The sequence below is a fragment of the Triturus cristatus genome, chromosome 3_2 (assembly GCF_964204655.1).
Source record: "Triturus cristatus chromosome 3_2, aTriCri1.1, whole genome shotgun sequence".
Lineage (NCBI taxonomy): Eukaryota > Metazoa > Chordata > Amphibia > Caudata > Salamandridae > Triturus > Triturus cristatus.
This window is the reverse complement of record NC_140584.1, coordinates 1,155,200,092-1,155,223,780: the sequence shown is the minus strand read 5'-3', so window position 1 is coordinate 1,155,223,780 and position 23,689 is coordinate 1,155,200,092. Positions and strand designations below refer to the sequence as shown.

General features: G+C 50.2%; 1 protein-coding gene across 3 annotated transcripts in view; it reads left to right on the top strand.

Annotated features, from left to right (window-relative positions):
• Nucleotides 1-10,511: 10,511 nt before the first annotated feature.
• Nucleotides 10,512-23,689, top strand: part of LOC146859306 (uncharacterized) — a 300,182-nt gene continuing 287,004 nt past the window's right edge. For 2 of the 3 annotated variants that reach the window (XM_085649971.1, XM_085649972.1), the window contains exon 1: nt 10,512-10,638. In XM_085649971.1, the coding sequence (XP_085506097.1) occupies nt 10,578-10,638 (61 nt within the window). In that variant the 5' untranslated portion in view covers nt 10,512-10,577. The remainder of the gene's footprint in view (nt 10,639-23,689) is intronic. The other variant, XM_085649973.1, reaches the window with a different exon arrangement.

Below are 23,689 nucleotides of genomic sequence, written 5' to 3'. Positions count from 1 at the left end.
TCGAGCTTACGTGTCCTTAACAAGGTGACTCTGTCGGGGTCATTGCCCGTTCATTGACTATGTGAGGGCAAGAAACAAAATGGATGCCGTAACTAAAATGGATGCCATGACTTTACAACAGAATGCCCTATTTCTCAGTGAATTCATGCTAGTTGCGTAGCGAAAACACTGTTATGTATGTAATGGATCATTTGCGGTTCATTGGTACCGAAATCGTGTCAGTACTACGATACCGATTTCACGGGTTCGGATCGCTACAGAACCTCAGACCAATCACCACCGTGATGGGCTTCCCTGCTTTGGGCGATAGAACACGGACGCGGGCCCGCAACGGCAGGGACATCCCCCTGTTCTATGCCACTCTGAACCCATGTGGTTCCCTTGGTAAAATCTCTGCGGACCAACTGGGCTACCCCACTGGTACTCCTCAGCTGTCCGCGGCCAGGACCAGGCCCTAGGCCATCCAGATGCCACTGGCCCTTGCCTATCCACAGGGTGGGGGGTAGTAACCCCTGGCACATAGTAACCGTTCTCCACTCTTCCCCTCATCAGGGCAGTTCTAGACTGCCATCGATCCTCCAGCCTAGGGTCTGCACCCTCAAGTTGACCACAAGTTACGGGCGAGGCTCTCCTCCCCTACCTCTTCTTCTAGGGTTCCGCCCTCTCTTCTTTGAGAGGCACCCTTATAACACAACTCTCCAACCAGTTCAGGACTTATTTCCAAGAACTGGTCTCCCAACCTAAGGTTTAACCCCTCAGGTTGCATCGGGGTCAGAGGCGAGGACTCCCTCCCTCTGCACCCCCTTCCAGAGTCCGGCACCCTCCCAACTGGAGTGCTGCCCCTAGCAGCTACATTGGTCAGGACACTGCTTACAGTTGCCCTTCCCTCCAGGTAAGGCGGATACTGAACCTGGCCTCCCAACCTTGGGTCTAAACCCTTAGGCGGAGTACTTGCCTGGCACTCCAGGACTTCTGGGGACTTACACACCATCCCCCAGAGGATAACATATGCCTCATATGTTGCGTGACAGTCTGCCTGGTGCAGATCTCCCGTCCCCTGTCCACCTGACAGTGCGTGAAGATCCCCCAGGACAGACGTGTGGTCACCATGGTCACCTCTAGGAGACTCAACCCTCCCGGCTGGTCCCTGACCCACTGGCTCCTCCACTGGGGAACACAGCCCCATGCCACCCCTCTCGCTGGACTTCTGTACCCTCCCTACTGGAGCGGCACTGCCAGACACCAGAACCACTGGAGCTCTACTTACAGATGCTCCATGTTCTCCATACACTAGGTGATCCTCCTCAAATGGACTAACAGGACAGCCTAGGCCCCCAACCTGGTGTTCCCTGAAGAAACCATCCAGGCTTTGAGACTGGGTTTCGGGCATCTGGGGACTCAAAGTCACACACTCACTCCTACTCCACTGAGATAGGTCGTGAGCCCCTACACCCCCTCACTACTCTGGGACCTAGCTGGGCTACTCTGAGCCTCTTCCCCAATACTGGACGGGAAGATACCTGAGCCACTACTGTTGGAAGTACTCTCCCATGACTCATCAGAACCTTGGGCACTTTCCCAATGGTCTGCTTCTTCTGCAAGCTCCCAAGGATCACAGGTCTCCAACCTCAACAGGTGTTGGCGCAACTCTGGCCAACAACCAATACTGAGCATTTGCTCTTTGAGAATCATATTGAGCAGTTCGCCAAAGTCATGTTTCGGGTCAAGCTTTACCCAATTGACCAGTGCATCATTACATTCCTCCACAAACTCCTCCCAAGAGTGGTGCGACAGTTTCCTACTGCCCCTGAATTTCAACCTATACTCCTCTTCTTGGGAAACAGGTACCATACTCTGGGAATTGGGAATGGGACACTCTGCACTGGACTCTATATTGCTGCCACCACTGGATCCCACCCTTACTGGTGAATCCAGAAAACCACAACTGCACTTGGGGGATATTCTACCCTCGTGAGATAATTTCTCCCTGGTGAAGGCCCTCTCAGCCTCCGCCATCCTCTCCTGCGCTAAGACCCTCTCGGTCTCCAACTTTTCTCCTCCACATTCAGCTGCGCTATCTCTTTGGCATGCTCTAACCTGAGCTTCTCCAAAGCCAGCTGATGCTCCCTTTCTTCCCACCTATCTACCCACTCCTCTGGGGTTAGGGAATGGGGTGGGGCGCTGCCCCTGACACTGGACACAGCAAGGGACTCCCTACCTATGGGGTCCTCACTATCTACTGGCGTCCCTGTCCTGTCATTCTCTTCCTCCTCTTCAGACTCCTCAGGGTCACCCTCAGACCCACCACCCTCTTGGAGTGCGGCCTTGTCCCTGCCTATCTATCTCCATCTATCCTGTTGCCAGTGTAGCAGGGCCGTCCTAAGGGATAGCCGAGTGTCTTCCTCACCCACTGCTAACCTTCTCTCATCACAGAACCCCCTTAACTCAAAAATACTGTATTCCAACAGATTATATGCACTAAAGGTAGGTTCCATTCTGGCAAGGTTTTTTTTTCTTTAAAACACAGGTGCAACACAAGAGACCTAGGCGTCTGAGCTGAAGCAAGAGTACACAATTTTCAAATGACACTTTTTAGGAGAAGAATTAAAATAAAACTCAGAACAATAATCCCCAAACACGTGATTATCTAAAATGCAGAGTTTTGTAGTGCAGCCAGTCGTCGCTGTGGTACTGCGCAAACGCAAGTCTTAATCCCACCGCTGATCACCAATGTTAAAAATGGGATTTCTGGCTGGCTAAGGCGTGCACCAAAGCCAGGCAGAAACCACCACTCTAAGTCAGGGCTGGGGAGTTACACGCCAAAGATAACCCCTGCTCACCCCCTTGGTAGCTTGGCACGAGCAGTCAGGCTTATCCTGGAGGCAATGTGTAAAGCGTTTGCGCGCGCACACAGCAACAACACCCTAGGCCCGCCACAAAAGAAACTCCACACAAGGTTATATATAAAAATAGCCTTTGTATTATAATAAGCACATTAGATAATAATCACATAATATACACTGTGCCAGCTGGCACTGGGCAGTATCTACAGAGGACTATTTACACAAGACAGGGCCACATGGACCACTATCAGAATTAGCACAAATCACCAATTGTAAATGTAGAACATATACCAACTGTAACACAAATTATAACTGTAGAGCACAACCAGTAATTACTGGCGCAATAATGACCTCAGCATTATTACAATAGAATCAGGTATAAAACCTATCCTGTATACATCACAGGGGCATAAACACATTATGCAATCCCTCACAAGTCTAACGCATTAGACCCTACCTCCTAAGTATAATTACACTAGGGGCGTACATCACACAGGGAAGTATATTCTCCCTAACATAAACCTAAACAGGTAAAGCAACCTCCTATGCAGAAATCATATCTAGAGCTATAAAACACCGGGTGCGCAAAACATACTACACACGGTACATTTCCTAGCACCCAAAGCATTAGTATATCAATCACAATAGCACCTAAGCATTAGCCACCGTCCTAACATTATCCTGACATGACATTAGGCATAACACACATTACGCACTAGGCCCCACTAGTATAAACACGGTGTGCAATTACCTCCTAAGCATAAATCATATTCAGGCAGGACTCACATGAGGCCTATACATGACATAAATCACATTATCATAGGGCCCACCTTAGAACCTGACCCCAGGCCATCATCTGCATGTACACAGTGTACCCCAATCGGGGGCATGCACACTAAAACTGGCCCTAGGCCGACTGGCCTCTTACAGGGGCCCCAACGTCCTATGTCTAAAAAGTCAGGGCTCTAAAGGGGGAGAGGGACCTCTCACAGGGCCCCCTTGGCTGCTCCAGCAGCAAACTCAAAGGGTGCAAATGCGCTGGGGCAATGGGAGTGTATCTCACTCCTTTACTCTTATTACGAAATGGCCCCCTCGTTGCAGCTGCCCGCTCTCCCACGTAGAAACGTAGAATCCTTCACGCGGGGTGGGCTCCCGCTCCTGTTGGCGCTCGGGAGGTGGGATCCCCACGTCGGGATTCCCTCGGGCACAAACCAGAGGCTGCAAAAACGCGGGGTGGGCACCCACTATTAAAATAAGCACCAAAAGTGGGGGAATCCCCTTTTCAAAATGCTCGCAGCTCCATGCTGCAGTGAAAACAGAAGCGCTGCTCCTCAAAGTCTGCCCAAAAGCGCTCCCAGGCGCTAGGTCCCACAAAGTCCCCAGGAAGGCAGAATCAGAGGATCTTTGGTGCTGGGGAGACCCCAGCAAGGCGCAGCCAGGCAGGCCAGCACGCAGGGACCCACAGGAAACAGCAGCTGGGTCCCGCGGCGGTTCCTCCTGGCAGAGTGTCCCCTCAAGAACACAAGCACAACAGAACATTTTCATGGGGTCACAGCCCCTTTTTATACACAGGTTTCCTTTGTCACCAAAGTGCAGGGAAGGGGTGAACCAGATGCAACTGGTTCCTGAGCACCTTGTTTTGCTCAGCCCCTCTCCCTATTCACAGGACAGGCCAGGGACATCAGACGCACCACAAGGGGTGGAGCCAGCATTGTGGAGGGAAAGCCCAGCCCTATTCAGGTCCCAGGTGTACTCCTCCCTGCCATCAGCATGCAGATCTCTCCATTCACCACCGGGGCAGACCCATCCTGACTCCTGGAGCCAGGCACACCAGCCAATCACAAGCCAGACAGTCACTTCACATTTATTACCCAGACATGCCAGCTTCTAGAAGTGGCACTTCTACACTAGACACAGTAACGCCGCACACATCATCGCGCAACATTTAATCTCACGAGTTCGCACATACCAAACTCGACCCTGCACTCCTCTCACATCAGGACATAACACGGTCACTCAGATCCCCCATGCATTCCTATGGGAGGGCAGGTCAGTCTCACTAAATGAAACACAGAGCGCACGCACTTTACACTGGGACACAGTGTTAAAGTGCCTAGAGGCCTAAAACAACTAACATCAGGTCACATTAAAAGGCAAAACGTTTTAGGGGTGAACCTGCCAGAAGGGCCAAGTCCAACACCCATTAATGTGTCTAAGAATGCCACTTTAATTTTCTACACAAGACCAAAGAAATGGCAATGCTTTCTGTGCTATTCTCCATTAGAGCAGGTAAAAAGCTACACATATCTTGGACTGAATTTTTCAAAACATTTGTGTTGGACTAATCGGGACATATTTACAAGCCTCTATCGCCACAGGAACATCACTTTTTATGCTGTTCCTGTGGCGATAAACCCTCCGCCTTATTTACAAGGTGCTATTACGCCACTTAATGTGTCTTAAAGCCACCTTGTAAATACAGTCCCCTTTCATGCTACACTCGTTGTGAAAGGGGCATGCAATGGGTGTTGCGGTGGGCATTCGGCTGCAACACCCATTAATTTTGAAAATGCCCCCTATTTACAAGGAGGGCTTAATTTCTTCTAGTTTTTGCTGTTACTATGTGTGAAACATAGAGTAAATTTTAATACATTTTTTTACACCAAAACAACAAAAATCCAATTAGTAGAACCGCATATATGCAGTTTTGAAGGCTTTGCAGCAATGAAGAGCTAAGATGCATAAAGAGCCAACCACAGTTGGACTGAGTCCAAGTCACAAGCTGAGGCCGGTTGCGATGGAGCACGTGTCCGATACAAGACTGAGTTCAGTCTGCTGGAAAAATACTGCGTGTCAAACTGCGCAGGCCGGCATCGAAGAGTCGTCGCTAAGGGGCTGCAATTTGAAGTCCTGCATTATCGACGAGGCAACCACTGCGGTTGCAAAGCCTTTTACTGTGATGCATCGGTACAGGGGAAGAGATGCGTCCCGCTGGACCGGCATCAGTGGCAAGCTGCATCGGCGGTGAAGGAGCCACAGGAGTTTGTGAGGTTTGTGATGCATCGATGACGGAGACGAGATATGTTGCGCTGGGCCAGGGTCTATGTCAAGCTGGACTATTCTGGATTGAGATGCATAGGGTTGCATCAGTGTCAAAGGAGCCTTTTATGTCCCGGTAGCTTGAACAGGTGGCCAGCCGACCCGACGCTTGGAGATTTCCTGTAATTCTGGGTCCACACAGGCAGTTTGGATTCATCCAAACAGCTCACGGCAGCAGAGGAGTCCTCAGTCAGCACAGCAGGGCTTTGGCAGCATGGCAGACATCACAGCTGGGCATTCCTTCTTCCTAACAGATTCAACTGGTCCAGAAGTTATCTGAAGTGTTGGGTCTCAGGGTCCACTATTTAAACCTGGTGCCCACTTTGTGGTAGAAGCTGTAGAGGGAGGAGATATCTGTAATTTCCTGCCTCGCTGCCCTAGACCCAGCCTGTCTGGAAATTATGAAGGACTAGTGTGAAACCCTTTGTTGGAATGCGGAGTCAGAGTCTTTGTGGCATGCAACTGTGGAAGGTGACAGGCCTTTTTCCTCAAACTGACAGAGATTGCCCATTGTCACAATACCTATTCCCCTTTGTCTCAATGTCTGGAAGTAATACACAAAGACCAGCTGCCAGATACATTTAGTCATGTGGCCCAGTATTTAGGCTGGAGGATTAAGACAGGAAAATGGCAAGTGGCATTTTCAAAATTGTGACTCAAAATCCGACTTTACCATTAAAGAGGATGTTAAATTACAACTCCTGAGATACCAAGCATGGCTTTCCTATCTATTAATCACTGTACATGGGAACACACTTTCCAGATTTCTCCTTAGGTCTGTGTGAAATTATATAATTTGATCAGAGTAGTTTGGCAGAAATTTTCTGAAAAATGGTTTTTGTGGAGATTTTTTTTACACAAAAAATATTTCTTTTCTCTCCCAAAACATACTCGCAGGTATTTTTCCCTACTATTCTTAAAAAACAAACATCTTTTTAAATTTTAAAAGTTTCACAGAGGTGGTAGAAATCATCTTTAAACAATATTCGCACCCCAATTTTGCCCAAAGAACCCAAACTACATTTGCGGTAACATATTGCTTCCTTACTTCATCGGCAGAAATGGGTAGATACCAATGGAGGAACCCTTTACTTACATCTTTACTCTTACCTTACATACGACAGTAAAACGCTGCCCGTCTTCTGGTGGGCTGCCTCTCGACCCGGGATACTCAAACTCCAGACCCATGCCATCAAAATTGTACTTACGAAGATGGGCAATGACTGAGTCGATGAAGATCTTACGGTTAGCAGCCGAAGCAACCATATCAGTAAACCTGGAGGGACAAAATGTAATACCATTCATTATTAGCACCGTAAAGAAAACCATTCTCCTCATCACCAGCGTCCACTGTCCTATGCTTCACATCAATGAGACCCGTCAACGCCTTCAAGCGCATGACACTATCACCCGATGTGTGAGTGAAGACTTATTTTATATAAATTGTTGATACAAATGAATTATTGGAGACCATTTGACTCATTATGGCCTTCCATAGCTAGCACATTTGCTACATTTCAATTTAACTCTGTTCATCAAATCCGTGATCCATTTCTCTTCTAAAGAGTAATGGACACCAACATCCTACATGACAATTGCAAACACAAATGACAAATGATCCTAAAATGGTGATGAAGAGATCCCGAAACTTCCTACAAGATACTTAGTCAGTCTACCCATCCTCTGCAGTCTTTTCTTACTATCATCTGTGCACCTCCTCTCTCAGAAGCATTCTTCATTTAAAATGGAGATGGAGACGGATTTTTGGATGATTCTTGCAGCCAAAAAGCACAGCCTGAAGCAGCCTCTTCTCCACACAGCCTGGCATGAGGGAGACGAGCACCTCCCCAACCTTCCCAATGAAAGTAGCAAGGTGCAGCCGAGACTGTGATCCCAGGCACACATGTGGACCACAAGCTCGGCCTGTTAATGAGAGCATGGAAACCCAGGGCCAGTCCCAGTGTCATCCTTTTAGATGCCCCACGAAGGGCGTGGAGGGTTTCTACTATCACTGCATAGTTGCAGGGGAGGAGAGTGGGTGGGCCACAAGCTGGATTTTCACCAGAAGCTGTTTTTGGGTTGGAAATAAAATCCCCTAAAAATAAGACGTGTTTTTTGAAGTACCATCTGAGGTCAAGGGCTTGATTAAAGTTATATTATTGCAACGATAAAATTATTTCTCCTATTCCATCAACACAGCGCTTGCAAATGTCACCCATAATTCCATAATATGCAGTATTTCTGTGCCCCACCTTCTCAGGCCTAACAGTCCATTCAATTTACAGACATCAGCAGACACCTGTTTGCAGGACCCTCATTACTTTAATGTCACACTCGGTGCTGTTCTCTATAATTCTTGTTCACTATTCTCACAACCTTGAAATGATGTCTTCTTGGATTATAGCCACCATCACTGGAGAACCATCGAAAGCACACTTACTTCCATCCGCCCACAGCCAGCAGGGTGACCAAATGTGTGCTCCTACAAGGGAAACATACGTCAACAAGTGACGAAAGTAAGATGCATGGTAGATGCCACATCGAGAAACAGCAGAGGACTTAACAAAACTATGGGCCCGATTCACAGAACTAATTTAAGACAAAATCCTAAACTTACTACCATTTTCGTATTCACAGAAGGCACTTACTCATTTTGGTATTCACAGAAGACACTTACTCATTTCGGTATTCACAGAAGTTAGTAGTCCTAACTTTAGGACTCCTAAATGCCTTCTGTGAATACCGAAAGACTTAAAATTAGGATTTTTCTCAGTTTAGTAGTAGTAGAGATAGTTGGCCCCTCCTCCTTCTCCCTCTGTTGTGTACGTGTCGCGATGCTGTATGGAGATGCTGTATGGACAGAGGATACGGGGCAGGGGTTACCTTTGGGAAAGCTGTTTCCGTTTTTCCCCGTCTGATTTTTGGTGAGGCAGTCATGACGGGTAAGTCATTGCAATTTAATGCGCTTGTAATTCCCGACATCAGGCACGTCATGGTCGGCACCCACTCACAGAGACCTTTGTCATCGGCACAGCTTTACGGCCAAAAACATGCATGCGTTCCATTGCCTTCAATGCAACGCGTGCACGTGTGGCGATTCACTTGCGGGAGCGAGCTGCTGGCGCCATATGTTATCAATTATCGTGGCGCCAGCCGCTCGCTCCCGCAAGTGAATCGTGCACGCCCCCTCCTCTCTCCCCCCTGCTGCCACGCGAGCTTGTTGAATTCATTACGAGAGCGTTGTTGGTGCTATGCAATGCAAATCCATTTGGTGTTGCACACACGTCAATTTTGAGGCACAAAATCAAATTTTTATTGGGAAGTTGTTCGATGCAACCTGCCATGTGCACAGCTTTGAAGTGCGAGCACCAGAGCAACCATAGTAAATCAAGGCTTTTGTTGGCACTATGCAGAAAAAAAGGCATACATCAAGTTGGATGGCACAATTTACTACCAAGTAGTATTTATTACAAGACGGTTCACTATTATAGGGAGCACAAATACTCACAGGTAAGTACTTGGGTGTTCACAAACATTTTATGCTCTGTCCCACACCGAATACGATTTGAAGTCGATTCGTGCCAAAGATAAGAGGAGTGAAGAACTCAAGTTTCCCATGTCCATGCCTGAGCAGCTCAACCCATTCAAGTTTTTTCTTTGCATTATAGGTCTTGTAGTCATAATTTTATAATAGGATCAACTGGACTTCAAATCCCAGAATGCAAAGTAAAATACCTGATCTGACCGAACACTCACAACTGGAGCTGGCGAACTTTGGAGCTCTGTATTTTTTTCAGGCAAAAAGCGCACAGATATATTCCAAAACTGGTGATCGCACTGGGGAAGGAGTTTCTCCAGGGGAAACATATTTTCACATGCAGAAATAGAAAAACAAATTAAAATGAAATGCCTTGATGGTGAATTGTTCAGTATTGTAATTTAGCTGTCTAAGGCTAGAAAGGGACATAATACGGAAAGGGATGTAGCCTTGCAAAATGTAGTGAAATCCACCATCTCGTACGTTTGCGGGCTTTGAAGGGGCATTTTGCAGGTAGTTTCACAGCATGGATGCAACTACACTTCAAGTGCAGACGAAAGTTTTTTTTTTAGGGTAGACATAGATCTCACGTTTTGAATGTGTAAGTAGCTCATACAAGCCAGGTTTTTTTTAAAATTTGCATTCTGGTACTTGTAGTCCTTTGGATTCTGTTATAAATCCAGGACTACAAGTACCAGGCTGCAAAGGAAACAACTAGAATGGCAGAGCTCGCTACTCACACATGGACCTGGGGAAACTTGAGCGCATTGAACATGATAACCTCCACACTAAAATGAGAGAGTAGAGGAAACATTTTCTCAAGGGACGAAGCTATTTTCCTGTAGAGAAAAAAGTTAATTGTTCAAATGCACATTAAGCATGATTTACATATGCATATCCCTCCTGCTGGAAAACAAAGTAGGCCACATACTTTGATAGGTGCCTGGAAGGGGCAGGTGTGGGTGGAGCCATCTCTCTCCCGCCCTCCTCTGTGATTGGTCGCCTTTCTCCGTCCCCCTGGAATGAATGCAGCTGGGCCTCATCAGTGAGACTGGTTGCAGGGCTCTGGGAACGGCGAAACGCTCAGTGTTTCTACGATGTGGCTGTGGTTTTGGCTTTTGCTGGCTGTGGGTGAAAGACGGGTCTGTGGAAGACCAGGTAATGAGCGCGCACCCTGCGGCAGTATCAGCCATGAACTGGCGTCCCCGTCTCTTCTCCCCATAGCAGCTGAAAGTCGTGAAACCTATAAGGGACAGGCAACAATGGGAGTGGCGGCTTGTCATTTGGGAGGCTGGGGGCGGCGGTGAGAGGACTGACCATGAAGATCACGATTGCGTCGATTCTCTTTTTGAGGCGGTGCGGGTGGGCAGCTTGTCAGTCAGTACAGGTGACGAGGGAAGTGTGGTTAGCTGATGGTCAACAGAGGTCTGTCTGTCCCTGCCGAGGTCTGTGTGTGGTGGCGGGGTCACAGATGGCCCTGTCGGTGGTAAGACGAGGCTGGGGAGGATGAGGGTCACAGAGTAGGGCACATCCTAGAGGCCCTGGTGGTAGACCGGAGGAGCGAGGTCTGTGGTAGGAAGGTGCTGTGGGGCATGGCTGTCGGTCTCTCAGTGATGTGAAGATGCAGAAGGATGGGTAGAAGAGTCTTTAAGTGAAATAAGACTTTGTCTCGGGTAAAAATAAATTGGTCTGGCGTGTCCAAGCAGGGGGCTGGTTGGGCGAGGTGAGTGTTTTCAGAGGGCTGGGATGGAGGGGTCTGGTTTGTGATCTCAGAGTGAAAGTGATTGTGTATGTGAACCTAGTTGAAGCGGGCTGGGATAGCTGGGTCTGGAGTGAAGCTGTGCATGGCTAGGGTGGCTGCGTGTAGTGTACTGTGTCGGGGCTGGTTATGGAGTGTGGTCTCTGAGATTTAGGATGGATGGGTCGGTCAGTGTAGTGTTAGGTGTCTAAGATGGGTGGTTATGAAGTGTAGTATCAGTTGGCTAGGATGGGTGGCTATGGAGTGTAGTGTCCGATGGATGGTTATGGATTGTAGTGTCAGGTGGCAAGGATGGATGGTTATGGATTGTAGTGTCAGGTGGCAAGGATGGGTGGTTATGGATTGTAGTGTCAGGTGACAAGGATGGGTGGTTATGGATTGTAGTGTCATGTGGCTAGGGTGGGTGGTTATGGAGTGTAGTGTCAGATGGCTAGGATGGATGCTTATGGAGTGTACTGTCAGGTGGCAAGGATGGGTGGTTATGGATTGTAGTGTCAGGTGACAAGGATGGGTGGTTATGGATTGTAGTGTCATGTGGCTAGGGTGGGTGGTTATGGAGTGTAGTGTCAGATGGCTAGGATGGATGCTTATGGAGAGTACTGTCAGGTGGCAAGGATGGGTGGTTATGGATTGTAGTATCAGGTGGCTAGGGTGGGTGGTTATGGAGTGTAGTGTTAGGTGGCTAGGATGGATGCTTATGGAGTGTAATGTCCGATGGATGGTTATGGATTGTAGTGTCATGTGGCGTGGGTGGTTATGGAGTCTAGCGTCAGATGGCTAGGATGGATGCTTATGGAGTGTAATGTCCGATGGATGGTTATAGATTGTAGTGTCAGGTGGCAAGGATGGGTGGTCATGAAGTGTAGTGTCAGATGGCTAGGGAGGATGTAGTGTCAGATGGTTATGAAGACTTGTAATCCTCGTGGGTTAGAATGATACAGCCTTAGTGCATGATTGGACGGGGAAGAGTTGATGGTCTGGGAGTAGAACTTCGGGAGCTCTTTGCTATTCTGGCCGGTGGGTTTGGTCTGGGAGGGGTATGTGCTTGGGTCATGGGGTAGTCCATGAGGCATTAAATGGCTGGATATGGGGTGACATGTAGGCGGGATGGATTAATGAGTTTGCTGGTATGATGAACAGTAATCTGGGGCTCACCAGACTCCCCTGGATGCTTGGGGCTTGAGTGACTGGTGTGCTGCAAAGACAATTCTTGTGTGGCCACCTGGCTGCAGTCACAAGTCATCTTGTGTCCGGCACTGGAGCCTGAGAGCACAACAGAGGTGGGCATGGACTATTGCAACTTGTGTGGCCTTCAGCTGGCCTGGGATAGGATATTTCTGCACAGTTTACATAGACAATGTATGTTGAGATGCCTTTGTATGTTGTTGACGAGGTTGTAGCAAAGGAATTAAAATGCGCTCTATGTTGTCACATACCTCACGTGGAACCGATCGAGTAAGCACGACCCTCCCTTGTAGAGTTCTTCCCCTTTCCAGCCATCCATTCATCCATTGATCCACCCATCCATTCGCTTTTACTCCCATCCACTAGTTTGTCCATCAATTCATGCTATCACCATTCTATTCATTCATCCTTTTATCCACCAATCCCTTCATCCTTCCATACATCTTTTCATCTTTTCACCTTTCCACCTATTCTTTTTCCATTCAACCTTCCACCCGTCCCCATTTTTCCATGTTTCCTTCTTCTGCCTTTGTTTCCATCTTTCCAATCAGCTTCTACACCTTTCTTCTTTTCCCTGTTCCTTCCTTTTAATCTCCCATGTGTCACCTTCTTTCTTTACTCTATTTCTCACCTGTATTCTTTCATTTTGTTTCTTTCTTACCTTTTCTCTCCTGCTCACTTTTTCCAATGCCTGTCATTTTTCTTCCTTTTTATTAATTGTTCTTACGACCAGATCCTTCACTGCACTTGCCTCATTCGGCAGCTTCGGCTCACACTGCTCAACCATGTTGTATAACATAAGCTTTTGTCTGCATATAGAAAAGGCTCCCCGGCTGTAAGTGCTAAAGCTGGGGGCTCCCCACGCGTCTGGTTGTGCGTCTGGGCTTGTTTCAGCACATTAGAGTTTCAGCCCTTGTCAACACTAGGTTTGTTGCGGGCTGGCAGCAAGCATCTATGAAGATTGTATGCTCAGCTTTTAATGTTGGTATTCAGTGCCATCATTTTGGGATCCCAGCAAGAAATATTTTGGGGCCCTCTGTTCTGAACAACTTCGCATTTATTACTCCATTTCAGATACTCATGATGCCAAAAAATATTATATGTTAAACTTTCAGAATTGGTGAGGCAGGAAAAATGGCAAAAAACTCAAGCTGCCCAACGTCCAGTAGCTGAATAGTGGCAAAAGAAAGCAGCCATTTCTTTAGCACTTCGATGTAAATTTTTGTACCAATATTTTGTGAGAAACTCAGTGCCCAGCCGGCGTGTTTTCTGATTGTAGGAAAGACATGGTAAGAGACCTGGTTTGTGGGCTAGCACACGTATTCAAATATGTCATAAGCATATAGCGCCTGAAATTACATCTTTAATGATCGGCTATCTGTATTCAAATGCAAATCCTCCTTCCCAAGTGGAAGACCTCTTACCTCTGGGCCAGGGTCCCGCTCTCCGCCCTCTGTCCATTTTTTAGGTCTCGCCTGTGAGAAGTTGGCCTGATATGTAGTGCTCACTATTCTAGTGATCACTGTGTATCATTCCAAACGACCCTTATTGATGATTGGTTGTAAGTCAACCTTTTAGACCAGCTATCCTAGTAGCGTGGATACGAGCAGTCTTAGGCTAAACTCTAGAGGGCGTGTTAAGCCAGCTGTTTACCATCACATATACCCCTTGAACACCAAGTGAAAGGACACCACACAAGTTGTTATAAAAATAAAAGGATATTTATTTATGACAAGACTACCCTGGCTCTTTATGAGTCAGGGAGCTAAGCACACTACAAAACTCTTAGGAAAATACTTCAGTTGCACAATTTACACAAATGCCCGAGGGGCACGAGAAACCATCTACACTACAGTGAAATGCGAATGGTTAGAGTCTGGAGATACTGATTCCGGAGTGATCCGATCAGTGGGACTAAACGAAAAAGGAACTGGACACTTGTAGAGCGAACCTGCGATGGAGCACCGAGATGCTCGAGTTACCTAGCCCGGAGGCTGCGGCTGCGTGAAGTTCGTCAAGAGGTCGGGAGTCCTCGTGTAGTCTCAGGAGCCTGAAAGAAGAAGTTGCTGGCAGGCGACCAGTGACGATGTTCAGAGTGATCCAAGCCTGGATCGGTGGTGAAGGAAAACCTGAAAGCAGAGGGGACTCAGTTCTCAACCGCTAGCCAGCGATCGTGTGGGTACCAGGAGGGTACCGGCTGAAGTCACCTCGACCAGGTGAGTGGGTGACGTCGGACTCGGCTGTTCCTCGGACCAGGAGGCGCGGCGGCGACCAGGATGGAGGGCGAGCTGTCCCACGAAGGTGTCTGCTGTCGATGAGGCTGGGCCCAGGAAGGGGCAGCGGATCTTGGCAGTGGCCACCCAGGCGGGGGAGTCAAGATGGCGTCGGGAGTGGACCAGGAGGGTCCGTGGTACTCCTCTGTTGAAGGGGAGCAAGAGCCAGTCTGGAGCAACCAGACTCGTGATGAAACAATCGTGGTGCGTCGTGAAGAGGGCCACAAGCCGGTCGGCAAGTGGTCGAACAACGCGGTGAACAGCAAGGAGCGGAAGGGCCCCCACGCAGATCTCGTGGATGCTGGGGAGACAGACTTCGATGCTGGAGCTGCTCAGGGTTAGGGCTTCTCAAACCCTAGGTGCACTCACTCGAGGGTCCCTCGGTGGGCGTGCTAGATAAGCGTCGTGCAGGTTCTGAAGATAACCGGTCCCGCAGGTCTCGTCACACCTACGACTCTCAGCTGGGCTGATGAGGCAGGTAAAAGGTCAGAGATGGCAGGGACTCGGGTCTCGTCGAGCTGGGCAGTCTTGATCCGTAGGAGAGACTTACAGCAAACCGCAAGCGCTTAGGTGGTGCCTGCTGGTGCAGGGTGGCTACTCCTTAGCCACAAGGGAGAGTCTTCAGAAATAGTCAAGAGTTCCTTTCGTGGAAAGTGGTTCGTGATTCGGAGTTATCCGATTATCTGATTATCCAATTTGGGAAGGGGACTCGCTCCTACCTTTATTCTAAGAGAAAGGGGCTGGCCCGTGACTAGGTTCTACCTATGGGTGGAGCCAGGAGGGGGGTGGTTACACCCCCATCCTTTGTCCGGCTTCGCGCCAGCTCAGGGGCTGGTGCGCCCCCGAAACTGGTTTGAGCCGGGCTATGCACAGTGAGCACCGGGGTGCCACTTGCAGTCACCTTCCTTTCAGCCCTGCCTACCTGGGATACACAAACCCTGTCTGGGACGGTGCTAACACCGCCCTCGACAGGAAACCCTTTGTCCAAGCTCCCCTTGCTGGAAGGTCCCCCAGCAGCAGGAGGTCAGACTTGTGTCTGGTGGCAGCATCCATTTTGTGATGCTGAGGCTTGAGTCAACTTTAACCGGGGTTCGAGGTTACTTCCATGTCGTGTCCCTCTAAAAGGGGGGAATGCTAACCCCGTCACCAGGACTGGCGAGGGGTTCGTATTCCCATTCGTATGACACCTTACTCGACATGTATAGGTGATGCGATGCCAAAGTTAGCAGATAACCGCAAGGATTATAATGCCTTAAAAGTAGTTGGCCCGCGTCACCATGGAACGGCTATTAGGGTTTGGTTCCGCAAGCCGTCGACGGGCTCAGCTCGCGCCAGAGCACCGTCCCACATGATTCCCTGCACTCTGCCTTCAGGATTGATAAGGCCTGCTATAGGAGTGACTGATAGGAATCCATGTGTCCATTTTTAGGGTTTAGGTGTAGGAATACTACACCTACAGCAACGGGTGATTACACCACGTGGCCCCAGCTGTCGTGCAGCCAGTTGTGTCAGATTTGGGCGGCCATTCCAGGGGGGGCATAATACATGCTTCAGCCCCTGGTAGGCCCTGGGTACACCGATGCCCTGGATACCTGTGGTATGCTGAGACAGGGACTGACAAGGTGGCCCAGTTCCAATTAGTGGATGCACCTAACGTACATGTGTGTTAATTTCGAGAGAGAACAGCTAGGCTGTGGGTCTGATTGGCAGGCCCACAGCCGGAGAAAGTCGTAAACCAATGAAGCAAAAGCAAAAAATCTGGGTGATCATAGGATTGCAGACCCTACTCTCCTACATGACCCCCCCCCCAAACTTTGGGACAATAAGCTAACCTTGACCAGGTGAGTCTTCTTGCTCTAAGTGGAAATACCTGGAGAGCCCATCTGCATTGCCATGATCAGTGCCAGGTCTATGCTCCACTGTGAAGTCCATCCCCTGTAGGGAAATGGACCACCTAAGTAGTTTGGGGTTTTCACCCTTCATTTGATTTAGCCACAAGAGGGGCTTATGGTCGGTCTGAATCTTGAAGTGAGTGCCAAACAAGTATGGCCTCAACTTCTTCAGGGCCCAAACCACAGCAAAGGCCTCCCTCTCAATAGCTGACCAATTCTTCTCTCTGGGGGTCAGCCTCCTGCTAATAAAAGCTATGGGCTGGTCATGACCATCAAAATTCAGTTGCGATAGAACAGCTCCCACACCCAGCTCCGAAGCGTCTGTTTGGACAATGAATGGTTTGGAGTAGTCTGGACTCTTTAGGATAGGTGCTGTGCACATGGCCCGCTTTAGGTCATCGAACGCCTTCTGACAGCTTGCTGTCCACTGAACTTTTTTTGGCATCTTTTTACTTGTCAGGTCGTTTAGCGGGGTCACAATGGATCCACAGCGGACCCCACCGACCTCAAGAATTACCGCCCCATCTCGCTTCTCCCGTTTCCAGCCAAAGTCATCGAGAAGACCGTCAACAAGCAGATGGCCGCCTTCCTCGAGACGAACGGATCCCTCGACCCCTCACAGTCCGGCTTCCGAGCCAAACACAGCACCGAGACCGCCCTCATCGCCGCCACCGATGACATCCGAGCCCTGATGGACAAGGGAGAAACAGCGGCCCTCATCCTCCTAGACCTCTCCGCGGCATTCGACACGGTCTGCCACCGCACCCTAATACAGCGCCTCAGCAACATCGGAATCCAGGACAAGGCGCTGGAATGGATCATCTCCTTCCTCGACGGAAGAACACAGCGAGTCCGCCTACCACCGTACAAGTCAGAGGCCTCCGAAGTCATCAGCGGCGTCCCCCAAGGATCATCCCTGAGCCCAACCCTCTTCAACGTCTACATGAGCCCCCTCGCGGCCATCGTACGCAAACACCACCTCAGCATCATCTCCTACGCCGACGACACCCAGCTGATCCTCTCCCTGACCAACGACCCCGCCGCCGCCAGAGCCAACCTGCACGAAGGGATGAGAGAGGTAGCCGAGTGGATGACGACCAGCCGCCTGAAACTGAACTCGGACAAGACGGAGGTCCTCATCCTGGGCTCCTCACCCTCCGCCTGGGACGACTCCTGGTGGCCTCCCGCCCTGGGCACCGCACCCAAACCGACAGACCATGCACGCAACCTGGGCTTCATCCTGGACTCCTCCCTCTCCATGACCAGGCAAGTCAACAGCGTCTCCTCGGCGTGCTTCAACATCCTACGCATGCTACGAAAGATCTTCTGGTGGATCCCCACAGAGACCAGGAAGACCGTCACCCAGGCCCTCGTCACCAGCCGACTGGACTACGGCAACGCCCTCTACGCCGGGACCACCGCCAAGCTCCAGAAGAGACTCCAGCGGATCCAAAACACCTCAGCCAGACTCATCCTCGACATCCCACGATCCAGCCACATCTCCGGACATCTGAGAGACCTTCACTGGCTCCCCATCAACCAGAGAATCACCTTCCGCCTCCTCACCCACGCACACAAAGCCCTACACGACCAAGGCCCGAGCTACCTCAACAGCAGAGTCAACTTCTACGCTCCCAAACGCCACCTCCGATCAGCCAACCACGCCCTCGCCGCCGTCCCCCGCATCCGAAGAGCGACTACAGGAGGAAGGTCCTTCTCCCACCTGGCCGCCAAGACCTGGAACTCCCTCCCGTCCGTCCTGCGCCTGACCCAAGACCACCTCTCCTTCAGGAAGAAGCTGAAGACCTGGCTGTTCGAGCAGTAGCGGCACCCCCCCCCCCCCAAGCGCCTTGAGACCCTACGGGTATGTAGCGCGCTTTACAAGTGTCACTGATTGATTGATTGATCCATAATTTCTGACAAATTTCCGGTAATAACCAGTCAGGCCCAAGAAAGCTCGAACCTGAGTCTGGGTGGTTGGAGGAGCCCAGTCCTGGATGGCCTGTATTTTGCTCTCCAACGGTTGAACCTGGCCTCCACCTACAAGGTGGCCCAGGTATACAACCTGTGTCTGCCCTATCTGGCACTTGGTGGCCTTGATAGTGAGGCCTGCCTTCTGCAGGGCCTCTAACACTTTCCTCAGGTGGACCAGGTGATCCTCCCAGGTGGAGCTAAAGACAGCGATATCGTCCAGATACGCCGCACAGAAGTCGTCCAACCCAGTGAGAACTCGATTCACCAGCCTTTGGAAGGTGGCAGGTGCATTTTTCAAACCAAAGGGCATTACCACGAACTGATAATGTCCACCCGGGGTAGAAAATGCTGTTTTGGGCTTGGCCTCCTCAGCTAACCTGATTTGCCAATACCCAGCTGTCAGGTCAAACGTACTTAAGTAGTTGGCCGAGGCCAACCGGTCGATAAGTTCGTCTGCTCTTGGTATCGGGTGGGCGTCGGTCTTAGTGACCGCATTGAGACCTCTGTAGTCCACGCAAAACCTCATCTCTTTCTTACCGCCCTGGGTGTGAGGTTTCGGCACGAGCACTACGGGACTAGCCCAGGGGCTATCCGAGGGTTCAATGACTCCCAGCTCCAACATTTTCTGCACCTCTGTCTTGATGCAGTCTCTGACCTGATCAGGTTGCCGATAGATTTTACTCTTTACGGGCAGACTGTCCCCAGTGTCGACCTCGTGGGTACACCACTTGGTCTGACTGGGTGTCAGAGAGAACATATGTCGAAAGGATTGAAGAACCTGTTTACAATCCTCTTGTTGATGTCCAGAGAGGCTGCCACAAAAGACAACACCATCTACTGATCCATCGTCAGGGTTCTGAGAGAGCAGGTCCGGGAGAGGGTCACTCTCCTCCTCCTGTCCCTCATCTGTGGCCATGAGCAAGCCCATGCCCTCCCTGTCGACATATGCCTTGAGCCTGTTTACGTGGAGCACCCTGTGGGGGCTCCGGGGAGTTCCCAGGTCTACCAGGTAGGTGACCTCTCCCTTTTGCTCAATGATCGTGTGGGGCCCAGACCATTTGTCTTTGAGTGCTGCTGGGGCCACTGGCTCCAGCACCCACACCTTCTGTCCAGGCTGATACAAAGTCAGGACAGCCTTTTGGTCGTGCCAAGCTTTCTGTAATTCTTGGCTCGCCTCAAGGTTTTTAGACGCCTTTTCCATGTACTCCGCCATCCGCGAGCGGAGACCGAGCACATAGTCCACAATGTTTGATGCCGGCTTTCTGAGAGGTCTCTCCCATCCTTCCTTTACCAAACAAGGGGTCCCCTTACAGGATGTCCGAACAGAAGCTCAAAAGGGCTGTAGCCAACCCCCTTCTGCGGGACCTCTCTGTAGGCGAACAAGAGGCAGGGTATCAGGACATCCCATCTCCGCCGAAGCTTTTCAGGTAGTCCGTGAATCATCCCTTTTAGGGTCCGGTTGAATCTCTCAACCAGCCCATTGCATTGTGGGTGATAGGGTGTGGTGAACTTGTAGTTGACACCACATTCCTTCCACATAGCAGTCAGATATCCCGACATGAAGTTGGCACCTCTGTCTGAGACGACCTCCTTAGGGAAGCCCACTCTGGAGAACACTCCAAGTAGGGCCCGTGCCACCACAGGTGCCGTAGTGGTCCTAAGGGGAATAGCTTCAGGATACCTGGTGGCGTGGTCCACCACCACCAGTATAAACTTGTGCCCTGATGCTGTCTGGGGTTCCATTGGTCCGACAATGTCGATCCCCACTCGTTCAAAGGGTACCCCCACCACTGGTAGTGGTATGAGGGGGGCCTTTGTCGTGCCACCTGACTTACCACTGGCTTGGCAAGTGACACAGGAGCGGCAAAACTCCTTCGTATCTTCGGACATGTGGGGCCAGTGAAAGTGTGGAACAATTCTGTCCCAAGTCTTATTCTGGCCTAAGTGACCTGCAAGGGGAATCTCGTGGGCCAAGGTGAGAAGGAAACCTCTCAGAGACAAGGGGATGACCAGCCTCCTGGTCGCACCAGGTTTGGGGTCTCTTGCCTCAGAGTACAGGAGTCCATCGTCCCAGTACACTTTGTGGGTACCCGTGGCGTTCCCTGCAGCCTCAGCAGCGGCCTGCTGTCTGAGGGGTTCAAGTGAGGGGCAGTCTAACTGTGCCTTCCCCAGGTCTTCCCTGGAGGGTCCCCCTGAGCCCAGAAACTCAACCTGACCAGGTTCAAGCTCTTGCGGCTCAGTTTCCCTCAGTTCTTTAAGGTCAGCCTCCTCGGAGACTTGATCCACGACCTGGGGCAAGGGGGAAGGCGAAGCCTTACCCTTACTGCTCCTTTTCTTGGAAGGTGTCTGGTCCGTTCTTCCAGGATCCAGCACCTGTTCAGTGGGGCATCTTTTGGCCTGTGACCTGGTCACAGCAAGGACATGGGCTGGCAAACCTAACATTTCCATGTGAGTCCTCTGCTCCACTTCTGACCATTGTGACGTTTCCAAATCATTGCCCAACAGACATTCTACGGGGAGGTCTGAACTAACCACAACCTTTTTCGGGCCACTTACCCCTCCCCAGGAGAAATCAACAACTGCCATACTGTGATTGGTAGTGACGTTGCTGGCATTGGTCACTAGGTAACTGGTACCTAGCATGATCTGTCCAGGGTCCACGAAGTTAGGCGTCACCATGGTGACACTGGCACACGTGTCCCTGTAGGCCTGGGCCACTCTTCCATTTATCAAAGGTGTCTGCCTGTATTTGCCCAAAGTATTGGGACTGGCATCAGGGGACATATCCATATCCCCTGTACAGACAAGGACGGCCTGAGTGAGCGTGCCGACTAAGTCGTCACTCCCCTCGGTTCCCAAGGTTAACCCAACTAATGCCTTGGGAGGCGCACTACCACTGCTGACTGTACTAGGGGGCGCAGGTGCCTTAGGGGCTGCAGTGGTAGGAGTTTGCCCTCCTTTCTTGGTGCACTCACTAAACCAGTGAGTCTTACTTTTACAGTATTGGCACCACCTTTTTGACTGGCCTTCTTGAGTCTTCTTCTTCTGTGAAGCCTGACCCCCACCCTCTTTGGTTTGTTGGGGACCTGTCGAAGACTTCTGGTCATTTTGTTCGTTCTTGTTACCCTTTTGGTCTGCTTTCTTCTGACCACCCTGGTTCTGATTCTGGTTCTGCTTGACCCTTGTTCTGACCCATCTGTCTGCCTTCTTTCCCAATTCTTGGGGAGAGGTCAGATCCGAGTCGACAAGGTGCTGATGCAACAATTGGTTCTGACAGTTGTTTAAAATCTGTTCTCGCATGATAAGATTGTACAATCCTGTGTAATCAGTAACCTTGCTACCCAGCAACCAGCCTTCCAAAGCCTTAGTGGCACAATCGACAAAGTCAGCCCAATCCTGAGACTGAATTTTCTGGGTGTCCCGGAACAGCACCCGGTACTGTTCCGTGGTTAAGCCGAACCCATCAATCAGTGTGTTCTTCAGGACTTGGTAGTTGTTAGCATCCTCAGCTCTTGTAGTGAGGAGCTTGTCCCTTCCTTTACCTTCAAAGGAAAGCCACAGTATAGCTGCCCACTGACTTGGGGGGACGCACTGGACAGTGCAGGCCCTCTCCAAGGCAGTTATCCACTTGTGGATGTCGTCCCCTTGTTTAAAGGGGGGCACTATTTTACTCAGGTGTCTAGTGTCTATACCCCTGTCTTTCTCTCTATTGAGAATGCTGCCACCAGTGGGATCTAACCCACTTAATTTCTGCTCTCGGGCTAAGGCAAGTCTTTCTTTGGCGAGGGCAAGTTCTTCCCGCTCGATCCTCAGATTGACCTCCCGCATCTTCGCTTCATGCTCCCTCCTCTGAGGGGAAGTCATTCCTCTCTGAGAAGGTGCCTGAGAGACATGTGTATGAACCGATCTGCCAGAGCCTCTGGAGAGAGACCTAGCTCGTCCGTTCCCAAGGTTAAGCCTGCTTGAGCGTGGGCCCGGGGCTCCCCCAGTTCCATTCTCATGCCTGCTTAAGTTGGTCCTTGTAAGCCTGCCGACTACCACTGGACCTTTGTCTGCCTCGTCTCCCGATAACTCGTCCTCGTCCTCCTCCTCTGTGTGGAGGTCGAGGTCTGGGTCACCGAGGGTTCCCTCTAAGGGAGGCATGTTCCCATCTGCACTGGGGGGACCTGGGTTAGAGGACCTCCTAGCATCGTACGCCTCTAAGAGACCTATCAGTATTGCGATGGTAGGGTTAGAACCCTGGTTTAGCTTCCTGGAGGCACACAGTTGTCTCATCTCCTTGAAGCTAAGAGTTGCATACCGTGACACGACCTGTGGAGGGTCACTGACCACTAGGGGAGTCCCTGCAGACTCTCCGTGGACCGACATGCTTTTCTAGTGAGGTGTAAGTGTTGCACCTACCTACACTATGGGTTTACCTACTGATCCCTTGCTAAGAGTTGTAGTCAGGGTGTGCTAAGCCCTGTTACACTACAACAGCCGGTTCAGTAGAACTCGGAGTATTCTAAGTTAAGTTATATGTACCTGGGTACTTATGTGATCTTTCACTGCGATATTCTTAGGATACGTGTGTGGTAAAACAACAGCAAGCTCAAATCCCAACCGCTGCTCACCAATGTGAGAAGTTGGCCTGATATGTAGTGCTCACTATTCTAGTGATCACTGTGTATCATTCCAAACGACCCTTATTGATGATTGGTTGTAAGTCAACCTTTTAGACCAGCTATCCTAGTAGCGTGGATACGAGCAGTCTTAGGCTAAACTCTAGAGGGCGTGTTAAGCCAGCTGTTTACCATCACATATACCCCTTGAACACCAAGTGAAAGGACACCACACAAGTTGTTATAAAAATAAAAGGATATTTATTTATGACAAGACTACCCTGGCTCTTTATGAGTCAGGGAGCTAAGCACACTACAAAACTCTTAGGAAAATACTTCAGTTGCACAATTTACACAAATGCCCGAGGGGCACGAGAAACCATCTACACTACAGTGAAATGCGAATGGTTAGAGTCTGGAGATACTGATTCCGGAGTGATCCGATCAGTGGGACTAAACGAAAAAGGAACTGGACACTTGTAGAGCGAACCTGCGATGGAGCACCGAGATGCTCGAGTTACCTAG